Raw genomic sequence first — 22,107 nt, 5'->3', positions numbered from 1 at the left:
CAGCTGTACAAAGCTATGGTACGGCCACACTTGGAGTATTGTGTACAGTTCCGGTCACCACATTATAAGAAGAATGTGGAAGCTTTGGAAAGGGTGCAGGGGGGATTTACTAGGATGTTGCCTGGTATGGAAGGAATGTCTTACGAGGAAAGGCTGAGGGCCTTGAGGCTGTTCTCGTTAGAGAGCAGATGGTTGAGAGGTGATTTAATAGAGACATGCAAGATAATCAGAAGGTTCGATAGGGTGGATAGGGAGAGCCTTTTTCCAAGTATGGGAACGGCAAACACGAGGGGACACAACTTTAAAGTGAGGGGAGATAGGTATAAGACAGATGTCAGAGGTAGTTCCTTTACTCAGAGAGTAGTAAGGGTATGGAATGCTTTGCCTGCAACGGTAGTAGATTCGCCAAGTTTAAGTGCATTTAAGTCATCATTGGACAGGCATATGGATGTACATGGAATAGTGTAGGTGGGATGGGCTTCAGATTAGTATGACAGGGCGGCGCAACATCGAGGGCCGAAGGGCCTGTACTGCACTGTAATGTCCTATGTTCTATGTTCTATTTCAGATTGCCATTCATCCCCCAGGGAGGAAATTGTGAAAGATGCAATAACCACCACCTGTGGCCTTGTCGACGTTTATAAAATCATGAAGGGTATGGAAAAGATGGATAGCTAAGGTCTTTTTTCTATGGTTGGGGGAGTCCAAAACTAGAGGGCATAGATTTAAGGTGAGAGTGGAAAGATTTAAAAAGGACTTGAGGGGTCACGCAGAAGGTGGTGCGAATATGGAATGAGCTGCTAGAGGAAGCAGTGGAGATGGGTACAATTACAACACTTAAAAGGCTCCTGGATGAGTCTATGAATAGGAGGAGTTTAAGGAGATATGAGCCAAATGCTGGCAAATGGGATTGGGTCAGATTGGAATGTCTGGTTGGCGTGGATGAGTTGGACCGACGGGTCTGTTTCCATGCTGTATGAATCTATGACTCGAAACCCTGAATACCAACCCCAGTGACAGTCAAATGATCGTCTCGAAGAAAATGTAAGACTTTGGATTTATGTCTAAGCCATGGAATTGTGTTTGTATACTTGGCTGAGGGTGGGGGGAAGAGGAGTGGTGGGTCGGGAGGGAGGGGTATCTCCCAATGAGATCTTGAATATTTCAACTGAGATCATGTGAGGTTAGAATCTTGAGTCAGTTTAGAATTAAAGTACATGGCCAGTAATGCCAAGGGCCAGGAGCAGAGTCAGATGTTTAGTAGTGGGGGTGATTGGGATCAGAGTTTGGGTGGATGGCAATCAGAATCAGGGATTACGGAGGTACATAGATCAGGGTCAGCGTTTTGACAGGAAGTTTCAGAAAAAAGGCATTTGGTAATGGGCTGGGTGGCAAGGAGGATGGAGAGATCGGGTCAGGACTAAAGGGTTGAGATTGGCGTCAGGAATTTGGTGTGTAAAATCAGGATCAGATAATTAGAAGGGACCACAAAAAGGCTTGGAGAGGGAGATCAAGGGGACTGGAGAACAAGATTCGTAGTGAGGATTTCAGTGAAAATTGGTGTCAGGAATTATGGGGAGATCAGAAGTTAGATCTGCGACTGTCAGTCTATGGGAAGAGAGACTTAGGATTGGAGAAGGGAGTCAGAGGGAGTCAGTTATGGGGGAATTGGTGGTCAGAATGTGCGAAATGACTAAAGGGTGTAACAGCGGAGGCAGGATTTGGTGTTGCAATATCTGAGTATGTGGATTAGGCAATTAAACATATAATCTCAATCATCCCAAATAACTAGGCACCAAAAGAATTTTAAGTGAGCTCTGACACTGGCAAAGTTTAGTACCTGATCTTGCTGAGCTAGAAATTCAATTTGAAAGGCTATTTATTGAAGTATGCAGCCTTCAAAACATATTAGTTTAACATTGTAACGATTTCACTGCCTTGGAGTGTTTCATTTGTGATTTTCTGATTTTAGACTTTCCAGATTAGAACCCTCGGCCAAGTCGGAGAGACTTTCCTTTGTGGCAAGATTGTTGGGAGACATCAAAAATAGTCAATTCTGCCCTTAAACTATGCACTTCCCATTTCCATAGGGCAGGAGTAGGTACAGCTTGGGCTTCATGCTTCTCAGAGACAGCTGTCATTTAGATGCCAGTTTGGTAAGCTCACTGCAGAGAACCCAGGGTGCAGAACAGACCGGCTCACAGTGATTTTCAGTGCATTTTGAATATCCAGGTACTTTTTTAGGAAAACTGAAATATCCCATGTGGTCAGGTACTGTTTGAGAGGGGATTTCAGGTACTCTTTGGGATTGCCAATATTATCTTCAGTTATACGTGAAAGGCACGTAAACCTATCGGAACTGTCAAACTTACAAAAAGACTTGTGAGGGACTGTTAAGAAATGTCAAGCCACTCAGACCTGTTAAACAGTTTCAAACTTGTCCAGACCTGTCAAGACCTGTGAAGAAGTATATCAAACCTGTTACGAGGTATCAAGAACTGTTCAAAAAAGGGTTTGGAGGGATATGGGCTGGGTGCTGGCAGGTGGGACTAGATTGGGTTGGGATATCTGGTAGGCATGGACGAAGGGTCTGTTTCCATGCTGTACATCTCTATGACTCTATGACTTGCCCAAATATGCTTTTGTGAATGGAAGTGTGTTGTTTAATAGAGTGCAGTCTACAGCACAGATCTTTTAACAATATAATTTCATTCTTTTCCTGCGTGTGTGCTTAATTGCAGACATGAGGTGAATTAGCATGGTGATTGAGGTGGGAAGGGTTATGGGTGGAAGTTGGCGTGAGTGTATGAGCGGCGATGGAAGTATGGGTTGACTTTGGGTTGACTTGCTTAGTATGGTACTGGGGAATGAGGGGTCATAGCGGGTATGTAGAGGAGAATAGTGTCTCACAGAATGTGGGAATCATGTGAGATGGGTGAAGGGTCTTATGCAGCATGTTCTGGCATATATAGGGATGAATAATGTGTGCAGATGAGGGTGGATCTGATCATTTACCTTTATTACAGTAATTCAATTTTGGACAGTTCCCTGGAGTTCCGAGGCAGACTTTCCACCCAGTCCATCTTAAAATTTGGTAGCCTCAACACTCTTGTCTTGGCTAGACCTCCAATCCAGACCACCACCCATCCCCCACTGTAGATTTCTATTTTTAAAGATCAAGATTATAAATCTGTAAATTCTCCCATCATTGTATATTAGCCTATAATGAAAATTAGCACCCTAGTTGTTATACATCCAAGTCTGATCTTGCAAAACAACTTTTGCCCATTGACTGAAGATACTCAAGTTGGCTCGACTCTCTTCTGAAGTGCCACACAAACTCTGTTAAAAATACACCCAACATGCCATCTGATATCAAAGTCTGAACTACAATAAGCTGCCTGGTTTTCTGATTATTTTTAAATTCAAATGTTTAACAGCAGAAATGTCACTACTGTGTTACCTTTTGGGTTGGGCATGTAAAAATAGATTTGTAACATTAGAACTGCAAGAACAGTGAATATCTACCTGTTAAACTGGTTGCTCTGAAAGATTCCTGACTCTTAGAAGACCGAGAACGGCCCTGGTTCTTCTGTTTACTACTTGCTGATCTTGCACTGCGGATGTGAACCTCAGTGGCTTTGAAGAAGGCAACCATGAATGGTTGTTTAGTCTGAGGCCCAAGTCTCCCTATCAGACCGGCCATCTTTGGATTGACACTCTGCCCTTTTGAGAAAAAACATACATTAAGATTACCATTTCGCATAACGTTATATGCAGTAAAGTCTTGCTATTTGTGGGATTACATTCCTGGAAAGCCATGCAAATTAGTGAACAGTTTGTATGATTTAGAATGGAAGTCGATTGGATAGGTTCCAAACATCTAAAGAGTAGAAAATAAAATTCAATTAAAAACAATAATTTCAATAAACAAATGATATCTTACTGTAGAAAGTAGCATAGTGTTCTGAATTCAATTATACTAATTCACAAAATAACAGTATTGTGCAAGTTATGCAACAGTAATGTCACTGGGCTAGTAATTCAAATGCTCACACTAATGCTTCTGGGTTATTGGATTACAAATATAGAAAACAGGAGCAGGAGTAGACATTCAGCCCTTTGAGCCTGCTCTGTCATTCAGTATGATCATGGTTTGAAGGTGGAGATTATTTCAATGAATAAATATGGAATTTAAAGCTAGTTCAGTGGTGATCATGAAACAATTATTGATTGTCATTTAAAAATATCTGATTCAGAAATGCCTATTATACCTTAAATGGTCCGAACTACCCTCAGCTGCATGGATGGTTTAGTAATGACATAGCAATATTCTCGGTACTGTAAAATGCTATGAAATCCAGGAAATCCTGAAGTTTTTCTGCATCTGCAGCAACTGAATTGTGTTCAACCACAATCCCAGTGACCAGCATTTTCCTCAGTCTCCATCACCATTAAACCATAAGATCAACTTGGTTCAATGAAGAGTGCAGGATGCAGCAAGTAATTGGAATCTGGAATGCACTCCCTCACAGTGTAGTGGAGGCAGGTTCAATTGAAACATTCTTTCCAAAAGGAAGTTAAGATTAACATATGGAAAGGAAGAAGGTGCACAGCTACAGGGAGAAGCCAGGGTCGAGAAAAAAATGGGACTGGTGCCAGATTATTTGCTCCTTTGAAGAGCCAATGCATGCGCCATGGGATGACTGGCTTTCTTTTGTGCTCCAACTGTTCTGTGATTTTGTGCAATACAAGCGTATCAAAAAAGGAGGTACTAACTTTATGAAGCTACAATACTGACCTACTTACATGCCAAACAGTAGACAAGGAAAGTGATTCCATAGACAACAGACCTACGCTTTGTAGTCCTTACAAATTCAGTTATCAATTCGGGGTGGCACGGTGGCTCAGTGGTTAGCACTACTGCCTCACAGCACCAGGGATCTGGGTTCGATTCCAGCCTCAGTCAACTGTCTGTGTGGAGTTTGCACATTCTCCCCGTGTCTGTGTGGGTTTCCTCCGGGTGCTCTGGTTTCCTCCCACAATCCAAAGTTGTGCAGGCCAGGTAAATTGGCCATTCTAAATTGCCCATAGTGTTAGGTAAGGGGTAAATGTAGGGGTATGGGTGGGTTGCACTTCGGTGGGTCGGTGTGGACTTGTTGGGCCGAAGGGCCTGTTTCCACACTGTAATGTAATGTAATCTAATCTAAATGTAGGGAATGGGTCTGGGTGGGTTATTCTTCGGAGGGTCGGTGTGGATTTGTTGGGCCGATGGGCCTATTTCCATACTGTAGGGAATCTAATCTAATAGTGGTGGCAATTCATCAACTAACTACAGGAGGAGCTTTACCTCATATTGGGAGGCCAGCCCCTCAGTGGAGGAGGCAAGGTTGAAACATTCACAACCGTTCTCAGCCCCCGTACCAAGTGAATAATCCATCACTGCATCCTCCTGAGATCCCCAGCATTACATATGCCAGTCTTTGGCTAATTCAATTCATTTTTAAAAAAACACAGCTAAACACACTGGATATTGCATTAGCTGCAACTTGAGCCAAGCTGTTCCATTACAGCTATAACAAATTGGAAAACTGCACTGGTAGGTCTAGCCCACAAACAACAGACCAATCCCATATGGCCAATTACTGTCTCATCGTCTTCCTCGCAGTCACCAGTAAAGTGATAGCGTTGACAACAAAACTTTTTATCAAGTGGCACTTGTTCAGCAATAACCTGCTTACACCAATCCTCAGTTTAGAATCTTACCAAGGCCACTCATCTCCAGACTTCATTACTGTTTTGCTTCAAGCACAGGCAAAAAAGTTAAATTCCAGAAGTGATGAGAGAGTGACTGCAATGGAAAAATTGAAGTTGATATGAAATAAAGGAAACCCTTTCATCTGGTTGCAGTTACAGTTTGCCAAAAAGGAAAGTTATAGTGGCTATTACAGGCCAATCATCTCAGCTTCAGGACATCTCTGCAGAAGTTCCTCAGAATTGTGTCCTAGACCGAACCATTTTCAGCTGCTTCATCAATGACGTTCCCTCTATCATAAGTCAGAAGTGGGAATGGTTACTGATGATTGCATAGTATTCAGCACCATTCACAACTCGTCAGGAACTGAAGCAGTCTGTATTCAAATGCATCAAAATCTAGACCATATCCAAATTTGAGCTGACAAGTGTCAAATAATGTTTGTGCCAGACACGTTCTGGGTAATGACTATCTCCAGTAAAAGATAATCTAACCATCACCCCTTGACAATCACTAGTATTACCATCACCGAATCCCCCACTATCAACATCCTTGGGGTTATCATTGACCAAAAACTGAACTGGGCCAGTCTCAAATATTGTGGCTAGATGAGGAGATCAGAAGCTATGAATTCTGTAGCAAATACACAGAGGTGGCACGTTGGCTCAGTGGTTAGCACTGTTGCCTCACAGCACCAGGGACCTGGGTTCAGTTCCTGCCTTGGGCAACTGTCTGTGTGGAGTTTGCACATTCTCCCCGTGTTTGCGTGGGTTTCCTCCCACAGTCCAAAGATGTGCAGGTTAGGTGAATTGGCCATGCTAAATTGTGCATCGTATGAGGTGCATTAGTCAGAAGTAAATGTAGGGGAATGGGTCCGGGTGGGTTGCTCTTTGGAGGGTTGGTGTGGACTTGTTGGGCCGAAGGGCCTGTTTCCACACTATAGGGAATCTAATCTAAATAACTCTCCTTCTAATTCCTCAGAGTCTGTCTATCATTCACAAGGCAAAAGTCAGGACTCTGAAGGAATACTGTTGAGAGTGTGTTGCTGGAAAAGCACGGCAGGTAAATCCAAGCATCCAAGGAGCAGGAAATCAATGTTTCAGGCCGAAGCCCTTCATCAGGAATACTGCCCACTTGCCTCGATGAGTACAGCTCCATGAGCATTGAAGAAGCTTGGGACCATCCAGGATGAAACAGCCCACTTGATCTGTACCCCATCTATTTCCTTAAATACACACATCCTCCACTACAGATGCAGAGTGACAGCAGTGTGTTCTTTTTCCAAGGTGGACTGCAACAATTTCAGGGCTCCTTTAACCCACTTTCCAAACCTGTGTCCCCTACCACCTACAATAATAAGAGCAGAAGATACATGTGAACACCACCACTGTGAGTTCCTCTCCAAACCGTACATCATTCTGATTTGGAAATATCACTATTCCTTCACTGACACTGAATCAAGATCCTTTATAACACCACTGTGGGTGCACCTACACCACATGGACTACAGTGGTTTAAGAAGGAAGTTCATCGTGGCCTTTCCAAGTTTAGCTGAATGCATATAAAGGGTAAGTTTAAAGTTTAATTAAGCTCCCAAGGGGAAGCTGCAAGCATTGTACAAGACCTACAAAACCTCCCAGGTTAGGTTAAAGCTAATCGTTCAGATGCAAAATGTGGATCCTGGTGAAGGTACAGTTTCAGACACATGTAAAGCAGTAAAGTTGAAAGCGAAAGTTCAGATACAATTAAAAATTTCTGGTTAAAACACTTTCCTATAATGCAAAGGTAGGATAGCCAACAGTGCCAGAGTCTGAATCTTACCAGTTGTTGTCTGCACAAAGAGCTGAAGACCTAGGTTATTGTTTGGATTCACGACCCAATGATTACTTGTGGCTGTAATATCGAATACCAACCACCCTTCCTCTGCAGCCCAGATAGTCCTAGAATCCAGGGGAAACAAGTCGGACTCACTGAAAGAAAATAAAGCCATATGCAATTTCTTGGTAAACTGTATGAAAAGGTTACCTCATTTAGTTCTTAATTTATTTTAGGTTAGTCCCAAATACATATTTCACTTAGTACACATTTCTTCAATGGCACCTCTGCTGGCTGGGATTTACCGAGCAGCGAGGAAGATGATTGTGGTTCTTAGATATCGATCATTTTAGCCACAGAAAACCAGTGCTGGAGTTCCTCAAGGTATGTCTTAAGTCTCCAAAATTTTCAGATGCTTGATTAATGACCTACCTTCAATGGAAAGTCAGAGTGCGAATGTTCATAAATATTTGTACAATTTTATAAGTCACAATTTCACACTTCCTCAGAAAGCATCACAGAAGCAGCCTATGCCCAAACTTGGGCAACATGCAGGGGCTCATAAGTGGCAAGAGCCAGGCATGGGTCAGGCAATGACCATCTCCAGCAAAAAAGATAATCCAACTAAGCTTCCTTTATAAAGAAAGTATAATACTGCGAATACTGAAAATCTTAATTCAGAAGCTGCTGGAAATACTTAGCCTGTAAGGCAGCCTCTGTGCATGGAAACAGAATTAGTACAGAGGGGTCTGAGTGTTTCAGTATATTAATCACAAAATGTTAGCATTCAGAAACAGCACGTAATTAGGAAAGAAAATGGCATGTCGGCTTGTGTTGCATGGGAGATTAAATCTATTGTAGAGAGGTCTTGCTATAGTTGGAAATGACATTGGTGAGATCATATATAGACTGGAAAGGAATAATTTGATTTAATTAGAGATAGTCAACATGGTTTTGTGAAGGGTAGGCCATGCCTAACTAACCTTATTGAGTTCTTCAAGAAGATGACAAAACAGGTGGATGAAGGTAAAGTGGTTGATGTGGTGGAAATGGACTTCAGTAAGGCATTTGATAGGGTTCCCTTCAGTAGACCATTGAACAAAATAGAGTTTCAGGATTGAAGGTAATTTAGTGAATTGGATCAGAAATTGTCTAGCTGAAAGAAGACAGAGGGTGGTGGTTGATAGAAAATGTTCATCCTGGAGCTCAGTTACCAGTGATGTGCTGCAAGGGTCTGTTTGGGGACCACTGCTTTTTGTCGTTTTTATAGATGATCTGGATGTGGGCGTAGAAGGATGAGTTAGTAAATATGCAGATGACACTTAGGTAAGTAGAGTTGTGGATAGTGCTGAAGGATGTTGTGGGTTACAGAGAGACATTGATAAGATGCAGAGCTGGGCAGAGAAGTAACAAATGGAGTTTAATGCAGAAAAGTGTGAGGTAGTTCACTTTGGAAGAAGTAACAGGAATGCAGAGTACTGAGCTAATGGTAAAATTCTTGGCAATGTAGATGAACAGAGAGATCTCGGTGTCCAGGTGCATAAATCCCTGAAAGTTGCCATCCAAGTTGTTAGGGTTATTAAGAAGGCATATGATCTGTTGTTGTTTATTGGTAGGGGGGTTGAGTTTCAGAGCCATGAGGTCATGCTTCAGCTGTACAGACACTGGTAAGGCCACACCTGGAATATTGCATACAGTTCTGGTCACCGCATTACAGGAAGGAAGCTTTGGAAAGGGCTCAGAGGAAATTTGCTAGGATGTTGCCTGGTATAGAAGGAATGTCTTTGAGGCTGTTTTCATTTGAGAGAAGAAAGTTGAGAGGTGACTTAATTGAGATGTATAAGATAATCATTGAGTTAGATAGGTTGGACTTGAGAGCCTTTTTCCTTAGATGGTGAAGGCTAACACAAGGGGACGTAGTCTCCTGAAGGAAGAACACTATTACTTTTGAAGCGCTTCATAGAAGGTTCACTTGGCTGATTCCTGAGCTAAAGGCGTTGCCTTATGAGGAAATGTTGAGCAAGTTGGCTGATAGTCACTGGAATTTAGAAGAATGAGAGGTGATGTTATTGAAATATAAGACTCTGAGGAGACTTGAGAAGGTGGATGCTGAGAAGATGTTTCCACTTGTGAGTGAATCTAGAATTAGGAGCACTGTTATAAAATATTGTGTTTTCCATTTAAGACAGAGATGAGAGCAATTTCTCCTCTCAGAGGGTCAATCATCTTTGTAATTCATGTCTGCAGAAAACAGTTAGAGGCTGAGTTACTGAATATATACAAAGCTGAATGAGACAGATTTTTGACCACAGTGGAGTCAAAGGTTATAATTAACAAGAGAGTGGAAACAATCAGATCTGCCATGTTGCTACTGTATGGTGGACCGTGCTATTTGGATACAAAAGCATGTCAAATTTTGGAAATTATGTAACAATTAATTCACCTCCTGACTCCCCAAAGCCTGCCCACAGGTACAAGGCAGGAGTCAGGTGTGTGATGAAATACTCCCCTCATGCCTGGATGAATGCAGCTCCAACAACATTGAAAAAGCTTGGCACCATCCAGGACAAAGCAACATGCTTGACTGGCGTAGTACCCACCACCTTAAACATTCATTCCCTCTTCTAGCGCACATAGTGGCTGCAGAGTATAACATTGTGATATCTTTTCATATCCATGAGCAGCAAAATAGAATCTATGTTGCTGACAGACTTGTGATAAAACAAGGGCCATACTGTGTGAGAACATAGTCTACCTGATAACTAGCTCTTAAAGGCAGTCTAAATCTCTAAGGGCAAGCTCCACTAAATCAAAGGAGGATACCACTAAAAATCCAGCCTCTGTATTTCCACTTTAAAACTATCACTATCCTCTTCAGCGTTTACAGCAAATCCAAGTTTTGTGTTATCCCACATGTTGAAATTCTACCCTACATAGCTGAGATTTAAACATACACATTAGGAGCAAGGGTAGGCCATTTGGTCCCTTTAGACTGGCCCACCATTTGATAAGATCATGATAGATCAAATTCTGGCCTCAACTCCACTCTCATGTCTATCCCCCGATACACTTTGACTCCCACGTCAATCAGAAATTCTGGCACAGGCTTAACACTATCCAATTATTCTTCCTCCACTGTTCTCTGCTGAGAAGAATTCCACAAGTCAGTGACTCCCTGTGTGAAGACAGCCCCCTAATTCCAGTCTTAAATAAATGAACCTTATAAATTTTTGAGACGATTTGTAGCTCAGGTTGATAATAAGTATGTAAGTTTGCTCGCTGAGCTTGAAGGTTTGTTTTCAGATGTTTCATTGCCATATTAGGTTACATCATTAGTAGGAGTCTCCAGTGAAGCACTTGGTGCTATATCTCACCTCTCTATCTATAGGTCTTGGTTTCTTAAGGTGGGTGATGTAATTTCCATTTCTTTTTTTCAAGAGAAGGTAGATAGGATCTAAATCGATGTGTTTATTGTTGGAGATCTGGTTAGAATGCCATTTCTCTATGAATTCTCATGCATGTCTTTGTTTCACCTGTGTGTTGTCCCAGTGTGTGTTGTCCCAGTCAAAGTGGTATCGTTCTTCTTCTATATGTATAGAAACCAGTGACAGTGGGTCATGTCTTTTGTGAAGAACCTTATTTTCAAACTGCGTCACTTAATTCAAATCTTTCCCATAAGGGGAAGCATCCTCTTGGCATCCACCCTGTTAGTTCCTTTCTGAATATTATGAGTTTGAACAAGACCACCTCTCATTATTTTAAAATATCTCTGATACAGACCCAACATGCACAACCTCTCCGACCAATATCCCAGGAATGAGACAAAATAAACCTTTTTTGACTTGCTTCTCTTATTAGCTGTTTCTCAAATAAGGAGTCCAAAACTGTATACAGTCCTTTAAATTTGATCTCATCAACACACCATCCAACTGTAGCAAAACTTCACTACTTTTAAATTCCATTGTCCTTGTAATAAACAACAACATACCATTTGCCTTCCTCATCACTTGTTCTACATGCATGCTAAATTCCTGTGATTCGTGTACCAGAAAATCCAGATTCTTTTGTAGCGCATAGTTTTGCAAACCATTTTATTCATTTCTATAAGGGCCAGGCCAGCGTTTATGGTCCATTCCAGAGGGCAGTTAACAGTCAACCACATTGCTGTGGATCAGGAGTCACGTGTAGTCCACTTGACATATAGATGGCAGTTTCCTTCTCTAAAGATTATTCATGGACTAGATGGGTTTTTCCTACATTCTGTCCACACAAGACAGGACTATTCCAGCCTTGCCAATGACTGCTCAATAATCCACAATAATCTCTTCATTGATGCTCATTTTTGATTCTTCTAGGACCATTTGGCTCCTGACCTCATTACAGCCTTGGTACAAACCAAGATAAGAGAGCTGAATTCTGGAGGTGGAATGACTGCTTTGTGGAATCAAGGAATTCCAGTATAATTTAGGTTAATTGGAAATTGGGGGGAATCTCTCTATTTGTTGAAACCATATCTAGCACAATTGAAGGTGCTTATGGTGAGAAGATTTGTAGCTCGTTGTTGTGGTTCTGTTCGCCAAGCTGGGAATTTGTGTTGCAGACGGTTTGTCCCCTGTCTAGGTGCTTATGGTCATTGGTGGTCAGTCACTTCAGCCCAAGGAGATCATTATAGGAGTTCCTCAGGATGTTGTTTGAGGCCCAACCAAATTCAGCTGCTTCATCAATGACATTGTCTTCCAGTATAAGATCAAGGCAGGGATTTTTATTGATCATTGCAAAATACTTGTTTCCATTTGGAATTTTTCAGAGAACAAATCTGTTCCTGCCCTCATGCTGGATGTCTTAGATAAAATCTAGGCCTGGTTTGATAAACATACCACACAAGTGCTGGACAGTGTCTATAACAAGTCTAATGACCTATTATGCCAATAAGTGAAATACATCCATTCCATAATGTACAGCCAGTCAGTATTATACAACTAGTTTTGTGATATCTATTGAATATTTGATACTTACTGTGCACTACACATAGTGCCCAATAGTCAGCTTAAATATTTAATAGTCAGGAACTGAATTCTTTAATCTCATATCGCTTTGGCTTTAAAATGTCAGTTTGGATTGATATCAAATCAAATGCAGCCTTGTACCATCTTTCAAAGTTCAATGCAGATGTGATCACGTGTGGATGTTTACTCCATTCACTTAAAACTGAGGATCGCAGTAAATGGAAAATATTCACAACTTGCCAGCACAGTGCATCATCCCCACAATAGTAGTAAGTGTATACTTTTTAAACTGTAAACTGATAAATGTGCCTTTCAAGGAAAACAAAGCAGTGTTGGTTTTAGTGACCTATACAAAGGTTTGGCGGCAAAGCTTCAGTGTTTAATATTCAGTTGAGATGTGTTTATTGATGCAATAATAAAAATAACATTTCCGATAGTGCACCTCAGCAGGGCTTGCCATAATTTGTCACCTGTGTCTGATTTTATTCACAAAACCAAGTAACTCAACTTGGGGCTCTTATGTTGCAGTGGTACTATCTCTACCTTTGGGCCAGGAAATATGGGTTCAAGTCCCACTTGCTCCAGAGGTGTGTAGTAACATCACTGAAAAACTGATTAGGAAAAACATACAAATAAAAACTCAACTTTGGAGTCTTGTGGTGTAGTCCTAGTGTTCTTATCTCTGAGTCAAGTGGCCTGGATTCAAGTCCCCACTGCTCCAGAGGTATGTAATAACCTGAAATAGGTGGATTGGAAAATAGCTGAATAATTCAACTACCCTAATTCCGATTTCAATCTTGCAGTTGAAGGCCACCTGATTTATACTAGAAGTAAAGACTCAATGAGAACAATAGATCAGCGGTATCAAAGAAATTTATGTTGTTGTGGTAGTATTCCTACCGCTGGACCAGAATGTCAGGGTATAAATCCCACTTCAAAACTATAGACCAGTGAGCCTGACGTCAGTGGTGGGCAAGTTGTTGTAGGGAACCCTGAGGAACAGGATTTACATGTATTTGGAAAGGCACGGCCTGATTAGGGATAGTCAACAAGGCTTTGTGCGTGGGAAATCATGTCTCACAAACTTGATTGAGTTTTTTTCAAAGAATTAACAAAGGATTGATGAGGCCAGAGTGGTGGACGTGATCTATATGGACGTGATCTATGAGGCGTTCGACAAGGTTCCCCATGGGAGGCTAGTTAGCAAGATTAGATCGCATGGAATACAGGGAGAACTAGCCATTTGTATACAGAACTGGCTAGAAGGTAGAAGACAGAGGGTGGTAGTGGAGGGTTGTTTTTCAGACTGGAGGCCCTTGACCAGCGGAGTGCTACAAGGATCAGTGTTGGGTCCACTACTTTACCTCACTTATATAAATGGTTTGGAGATGAGCATAAATGGTACAGTTAGTAAGTTTGCAGATGACACCAAAACTGGTGGTGTAGTGGACAGCGAAGAAGATTACCTCACATTACAGTAGGACCTTGATCAAATGGGCCAATGGGCTGAGTGGCAGATGGAATTTAATTTAGATAAATGTGAGGTGCACCATTTTGGGAAAGCAAATCTTAGCAGGACTTATACACTTAATGGTAAGGTCCTAGGGAGTGTTGCTGAACAGAGACCTTGGAGTGAAAGTAGAGTCGCAGGTAGATAGGATAGTGAAGAAGGCATTTGATATGCTTTCCTTTTTTGTTCGGTGCATTAAGGATAGGAGTTGAGAGGTCATGTTGCGGCTGTACAGGATATTAGTTAGGCCACATTTGAAGTATTGCATGTAATTCTGGTCTCCTTCCTATTGGAAGGATGTTGTGAAACTTGAAAGGGTTCAGAAACGATTTACAAGGATGTTGTCAAGTTTGGAGGATTTGAGCTATAGGGAGAGGTTGAATAGGCTAGGATTGTTTTCCCTGGAGCACGAAGGCTGAGGGGTGATCATAAAGAGGTTTATAAAATCATGATGGGCATGGATAGGACAAATGGACAAAGTCTTTTCCCTGAGGTGGGGGAGTCCAGATCTGGAGTACATAGGTTTAGGGTGAGAAGGGAAAGACATAAAAGAGACCTAAGGGGCAAATGTTTCACGCAGAGGTATATCAAATGAGCTACCAGAGGAGTCTGGTACAATTGCAACATTTAGAAGGCATCTGGATGGGTATATGAATAAGATGGGTTTAGAGGGATATGGGCCAAGTGCTGGCAAATGGGAGTAGATCGGGTTGGGATATCTGGTCAGCATGGACGAGGTGGACCAAAGTGTCTGTTTCTGTGCTGTACATCTCTATGACTGTATGTGTTGGCCACAGAGTCAGGTCATTAGGTATTCAAACAGATTGATTAAAAAATATAATTTATATTTTATTTACAAGATGCAATGTAGCAACTGACCAAACTTCCTCCAACAGTGTCTTCCAAACTTAAAACCTCTACTAATTAGAAGAACATGGGCAGTAAGTGCATGGGAACATCATCAACTGCAAGTCTTCCTTCAAACCACACATCATCCCGATGCTTTGCTATTCCTTTGCTATCACTGGGTCAAAAATTCAGGACTCCCTTCCTAACAGCATTGTAGGTATCCCTACACCATCATGGGAAACAGTGATATGAGAAGATGTGGGTGTCGATCAACAGATGACATTCAGTAGGGTGACACGTTAAAGAATTATTGTACCAGATAGGAATTCATGGTGTTAAGGTTAATGTATTTGCATGGATTGAGGATTGCTTAACACATAGAAGACAAAGATGCTGAATTAGTGGATTGTTTTCACATTTAAAAGATATAACTCATGCAATGCCGCTAGTATCAGTCCTGGGGTCTTAATTACTTAGCATCTATTTTAATGACTTGGAGGAGGAGACAGATGTAATGTAGCCAGATTTGCTGATGATACAAGAATACGTGGCAGGACATGTTGTGATGAGTACATAAGGAAACTGCAAGGGTATGTAGATATTAATAGCAAAAAGTGATATTGGGGTAGTAGGCGCAGAATCTTTGTGGGTAGAGTTGAGGAACTGCAAAGGAAAAAAACACCCTGATGGCAGTTGTGTGCAGGCCCCCTAGCAGCAGTCAGGATGTGTGACAGAACATAAATCAGGAAATAGAAAAGGCATTTAAGAAAGGCACTGTTATAATAATTACAAGGGATTTCAATATGCAGGTGGACTGAAAAAGATCTGGTTGGTAATGGATCTCAAAAAAAGGAATTTGTAAAATGTCTACAAGATGATTCTGGGAGCAGCTTGTGGTAGAGTCCACAAGTGAATAGGCAATTCTGGATTTGATGATGTGTAATGAGACAGACTTGGTTAGGGAGGTTGACTTGAACGAATCCCCCGAGGGGCAGTGACCATAATATGATTGAATTCACCCTGTGGTTTGAGAGGAAGGCACTAGAATCAGATGTAACAATATTACAATTGAGTAAAGGGAATTTCAAAGACATGAGAGCAGAGCTGGTCAGTTAATTGGAAGGAGAGCCTGGTAGGGAATACAGTGGAGCAGCAATGCCAGGAGTTTATTGGGGTTAATTCAGGAGGCACAACAGTAATTCATTCCTTGGAAGAAGAAACATACTAAGGGGACAGTTAGGCAACATTAGCTGACAAGGGAGGTCAGGGCAGCATAAAAGCAAAAGAAAAAGTATACAATATGGTGAAGATTTGTGGGTAACCAGAGAATTGAGAAGCCTTTAAAAACCAGCTGAGGACAACAAAAAAAGCAATAAAGGGGGAGAAGATCAAATATTACAGTAAGCTATCTCATAGTAGGAAAGAAGATTGCAAGCGTGTTTTAGTTAGAAAAAGGTCAAGAGAGGCAAGAATATACATTGGATTGCTGAAAAATGAGATTGGCGAAGTAGCAATGGGGAACAAAGAAATGGCGGAGGAACTGTATAGGTACTTTGCATCAATGTTCACAGTGGAAGACACCAGCAACATACTTCAAGAGAGTTGGGGGTCAAAGGTAAGCATAGTGGCCATCACTAAGGAGAAGGTACTGGGGAATCTGAAAAGTCTGAAGTTGGATAAATCACTTGCACCAGCTGGATTATGCTCCAGAGTTATGAAGGAGCTATCTGAGGAGATTATTAAGGCATTAGAGGTGATCTTTCAGGAATCACTAGAGTGCCCCAGAGGACTGGAAAATGACTAGAGTAACACCCCTGTTTAAAAAGGGAATGAGTCAGAAGGCAGGAAATTATAGCTGGTTAGCCTGGCCTTGATCATTAGTAAGATTTCAGTGTCCATTGTAACAGTTGAAATTGTGTAGTAATTGGAAGGGCATGGTAAAATAGAGCAAAGTCAGCATAGCTTCATCAAGGGGTGATCATGTCTGCGAAATCTGTTAGAATTCTTTGAGGAGTTAACAAGCAAGTTAGACAAAGGAAAGCCATTGGATATGATCTATTTCGATTTCCAGAAGGCCACATAGGAGACTGATGAATAAGAAAAGAGCCCATGGTGTTATGGGCAAGATACTGGCATGGATAGAGGATTGGCTAACTGGCAGAAGACAGAGATTGGGATGAAAGGGGTCTTTTTCAGGATGGCAACTGTAGACTAGTGGAGTTCTGTAGACGTCAGTGTTGGGAGCACAACTACTCACACTATACATTAATGATGTGAATGTTGGAACTAAGTGCATCGTTGCTAGGTTTGCACATGACACAATAGACAATAGACAATAGGTGCAGGAGTAGGCAATTCTGCCCTTTGAGCCTGCACCACCATTCAATATAATCATGGCTAATCATCCTTAATCAGTATCCTTCATCCTTACTGAGTATCCTGATAGGTGAAGGAACAGGTAGTGTTGAGGAAGCAAGTAGGCTGCAAAAGAACTTGGACAGGTTTGGAGAGTGAGCAAAGAAGTGACAGGTGGAAATAATGTGGGAAAGTGTGAGGTTATGTGCCATAGTAGGAGGAATAGACAACTTTTTAAGTGGGGAAAGGCTTCAAAAATCTGAAGCACAAAGGGACTTGGGAGTCATAGTTAAGGATTCTCTTAAAGTTAGCATGAATGTTCTGTTGGCAGTTAGGAAAGAAAATGCATTGTTAGCATTAATTCAAGAGGACAGAATACAAGAGCAGGGATGTACTACTGAGGCTGTATAAGGCTCTGGCAAAATTGCATTTGGAATATTGTGAACAGTTTTGGGCCTCGTATCTAAGAAAGGATATGCTGGTATTAGAGGGGGTCCGGGGTGGTTCTCATGAATGTTCCCAGGGATGAAGGGCTTGTAATGTGAAGAGCAGGTGAGGATTCTGGATCTGGACTCGATTGAGTTTCAAATGATGCTGGGTGGAGTGGTTCTCTTTGAAACTTATAGAAAATTGAGAGGCCTGGATAGAATTGACAGAGAGAAAAAAATTCCATTAACATTTTCTAACATGCGGAGGCCTTGGCTGATATTTTTGCACCATAGTTAGCAATGGCTGAGGTCCTAGAATACTGGAGGATAGCAAGGTTTCTACTATTATTCATGAAAGACTCCAAAGAAAAGTTTGGGATCTATAGACCAGTAAGCTTAATATCTGTGGTGGGTAAGTTACTTAAGAAGAATCTGTGATAACATATAGATGCTTTTGGAAAGACAAGGTTTGATCAGGAGTAGTCAACATGGCTTTGTGAGTAGGAGATCATGCCTCATAAATTTGTTAGACTTCTTTGATGAAGTGACCAGGAAGATTGACAAGGGCGGGGTGGTAGACATAGTCTATATGGATTTAAGTAAGGCATTTGAAAAGTTTCCACATGGTATGCTGCTCTGGGAGGTTAGATCACATGGAATCCAGGGTGAGCTGGCAAAGACATATAAAATTGGCTTAATGATAGGAAGCAGAGGGTACTGGTAGAAGGATGCTTGTCAGACTGGAGGCCTGTGACTAGTCGAGTGCCTCAGGGTTGGTGCTGGGCCCATTATTGTTTGTTATCTATATCAATGATTTGGATGAGAATGTACAAGACATGATTAGTAAGTTTGCAGATGACATTAAAATAGGTGGTATCGTGGACAGTGAGGAAGGTTATCAGAAATTACAGCAGGACCTTGAGCAGCTGAGGGAGTGGTCTGAGAAATGGCAAACAGAGCTTATTATAGATAAGTGTGAGGTCTTGCATTTTGGAAAGTCAAATCAAGGTAGGAGTTTCATGGTGAATGGTAGTACTTTAAGGAGTGTAATGGATCAGAGTGAATTAGGAGTTTAGGTTCACAGTTCTCTGAAGGTGGAGTCACAGTTCGACAGGGCAATGAAGACGGCTTTTGGCACACTGACCTTTATCAGTCAGGGCACTGAGTATAGAAGTTCTGAAGTTGTATTGCAGCTGGTACAGGATGCTGGTGAGGCCATACTTGGAGTATTATATTCAGTTTTGGTCACCTTGCTATAGGAAGGATGTTATTCAACTTGAAAGAGTGCAGAAGAAATTTACAAGGATGTTGCTTGGACTCAGTTGTCTGAGTTATAGGGAGGGGTTGGACAAGCTATGACGTTTTTCTTTACAGCATAGGAGACTGAGAGGGGACCTTATAGAAGTGTATACGATCATGAGAGGCATAGATAGGGTGAATACACTCAGTCTTTTTTCCAGGGTGGGGGAATCAAGGACTAGAGGGCATCAGTTTAAGTTAAGAGGGGAAAGAATAAAAGGGAACCTAAGGGGCAACTCAGGTGTCCCAATCTTGAACTACCAGACATTGTTACAGAAATAATACGCTCCTCTCAGGGGTTAGTGAATGTTTGAAATTCTCCAGCCCGGAGAGTTGTGGAGGCTAGATTACTGTAAGTTTTTAAAGAGGAGGTAGATAAATGTGGAGAGGTTGAGGACTATTTCTGAGCTAGCACAAAAGAGGTTTGGGACAGATGATCTTATAGAATGACAAAGCAGGCCTTTAGGAATGAATACTTTACTCTAGCTCCTGGTTATGATGTCCACATCTTGATATAAATTACGTGAGATAATCAGAGGATCTCCATTTCCTTTAAAAGTGAATTATGTCTTTAACAGATCATTGGGTACAGCTGGAACTACTTGGTCAGATGTCTTTACAAGTTAATCATCACCTGATATGATAGAATACTAATTTATAAAATGTGTATCAGCATGATTTGATAGTGTGAAGATTTTGGTGGGAACAGTCAGGTTTATCTCCTAGTGAGAAGATGTACATGAACAATTAATATGTTAAATTGTCCTCAAAAGTAATATTTTCTGCCCCAACTAGAACTGAGCCACTAGGACACATTATTTATCTAACGGGAAATTGTTTGCACATACTTCTTTGATTTAGCCAGCCAGATGTTCTAGACTGGGGATAGTTAATGCTGGGAATCTGTCATCTTATATTTATTTCCAAAAGACTTTCGTATTAGTCTAATGCCTTGGCATTCGTAGATCTAATGACATGATGGTGAGGCTGTAGAATGCAGCAGACCACAACAGTTTTTGACAAACAATCAGGGTTCTTTGAGAGTATTTCAGACACTGGAGGTTTTGTTTAAATATTAATGTTTGCTCAGTCACAGTTCATATAACATGTTACTTTCATTGTGTACATGCTGTTCATCAGTCATGAGTTAAGTGACCAGCTAACAGGAGTTGAAACGTGTGGTGCTGGAAAAGCGCAGCAGGCCAGGCAACATCTGAGGAGCAGGAGAATCGACGTTTTGGGCATAAGCCCTCCTTCAGGAATGAGCCAGCTAACAGCCCTTGATACCCAGTAACCAGTCTCTGGTTTATGGTACTGGCTCAAATTCTGATGGTACAGTCTACCACTGCAAAATGAAGGCATTATGACTGCTGCCAGAAGAATGAACCATCTGGCTGCATGATGTGCTATGTTTGTTCACACTTGTGCTGGTTGACTACCTGAGAGAGTGAAATCCTTTTCTGTTGAACATGAGAAATAGGTGCAGGAGTGAGTAACTGAGTCCCTCCAGCCTGGTCTAACATTTTTTACCATAATACCATTTACCAGCACTATCCCAAATCCTTTGAAATCCATATTGTCTTGAAATCTATTGAACTCTTGTCTTAGACATATGATTAAGTCTGCACAATCCTCTGGGTAGAGAATTCCAAAGACTTACCATCCTTTCAGAGAAGGAATTCCTCTTCATCACAGTCTTAGACCGTCACCATTTAAAGTGAAATCATGTTCCTTGTTTCTCAACACGCCCACGCAATGTCAAACAACTTTCCTATATTGATTCTGTCAATCCCTGTTTTTGGATATTTCAATGAGCTCTGCTTTCATTTTTCTGAAATCCTGAAAATACTGGCTTCTCGATCTTTTCCCACCATTCCATTAGTCAGTGCAGTTATTCTTAATTGCAATATCTATGGCAAGTACAGAGGAACCTTGATTATCCGAATGAGATGGGCAAGCACTATTTCGTTCGAATAATCGATTGTTCGGTTAATCGATTAAATGCCTTTCCTCTGGGGCTGGAAGTTTTTTAAGTCTGCTCCCTGTTCAGAAAACGAGGCAGCAGCACATTGCACGTGAGACCCCGCCCCCTGCCCCCATCCAACGCTGCCCTTGCCTGGCCCACTACCGACCCCCACCCTCTCAGGGGCAGCCAAACTGGACACCAACATCAAGACTGCTGCTGCTGCCTTTGTGGGTAAGTCTCCAAATAGTGTGCGCGCATGCACACACACAACTTTTTACTGCAATTTTTTGACAGGTTTCACCTTTAATCTATACAGGACAATGTTGGAGAGATTATCTGCGGAAGAGGGGTTTAGGGTACACCGCTCTGTAAAACTCCAGGGAAAATGTGGAGAGAGAGAGAGAGAGAGAGAGAGAGAGAGGGCGTGGGAGGTCCATTATTTGGAGGCGGTGCCTGTTTAATCACTGTAAATCGCGTCTTTGATGCAATGTTTCTATTGGGACCTTGAGATCGCCTTCAGATAATCAGATATTCGGATGATTGATATTAGGATAATTGTAGTTCCTGTGTATATCTTTCCTTAGGTAAGGAGAAGAAAACTGTATATAATACTCAATGTACAGTATCATCGGGTCCCTGCATAACAAAACTAACATTTGCAGTTCCAGTATGCAAAGTGGTGTGGGTGTAGTTAGTGGAAAAGCAAGCATTTCTCAGGAAGGGAATGTTAATTCCACTTCTGTCTATCAAGAGAAAGTAAAATAAATTCAGTTAATTTGCATGTAAAGACTTAGGGAGCTCTCTCAAGTGTCAGGAGGAGAAAGTGAGGACTGCAGGTGCTGGAGAGCAGAGTCAAGAGTGTGGTACTGGAAAAGCACAGCATGTCAGGTAGCATCAGAGGAACAGGGGAATTGACGTTTTGGGCATAAGCCCTTCATCAGAAATGAGGCTTGTGGGCTGGGAGTGCTGAGAGATAAATGGGGTGGCTAGGTGAGAATGCAATAGGTAGATGAAGATGGGTGGGAAGGTGACAGGTCAGAGAGGAGAGAAAAAACGATGGACAGGTCAAGAGGGTGGTGTCGAGTTGGAGGCATGGGACTGCGATGGGGGGGTAGGGGAAATGA

At 41.8% G+C, this 22,107-nt stretch overlaps 1 protein-coding gene across 4 annotated transcripts in view; it reads right to left on the bottom strand.

The window, feature by feature from the left end:
• bmp7b (bone morphogenetic protein 7b) overlaps positions 1 to 22,107 on the bottom strand; it is a 151,962-nt gene that overhangs the window by 28,395 nt on the left and 101,460 nt on the right. For all 4 annotated transcript variants that reach the window (XM_087995023.1, XM_087995025.1, XM_087995024.1 and 1 more), the window contains exons 3-4: positions 7,577 to 7,725; positions 3,529 to 3,726 (exon numbers count right to left, since the gene is read on the bottom strand). In XM_087995023.1, the coding sequence (XP_087851149.1) occupies positions 3,529 to 3,726; positions 7,577 to 7,725 (347 nt within the window). The remainder of the gene's footprint in view (positions 1 to 3,528; positions 3,727 to 7,576; positions 7,726 to 22,107) is intronic.

The sequence above is a fragment of the Chiloscyllium plagiosum genome, unplaced genomic scaffold (genome assembly GCF_037043375.1).
Source record: "Chiloscyllium plagiosum isolate Xiang-an unplaced genomic scaffold, Cpla_swu_hap1 HiC_scaffold_15, whole genome shotgun sequence".
Taxonomy (NCBI): Eukaryota; Metazoa; Chordata; class Chondrichthyes; order Orectolobiformes; family Hemiscylliidae; genus Chiloscyllium; species Chiloscyllium plagiosum.
Note: the sequence above shows the minus strand (reverse complement) of the source record. Positions and strands in the feature narration are given on the sequence as shown.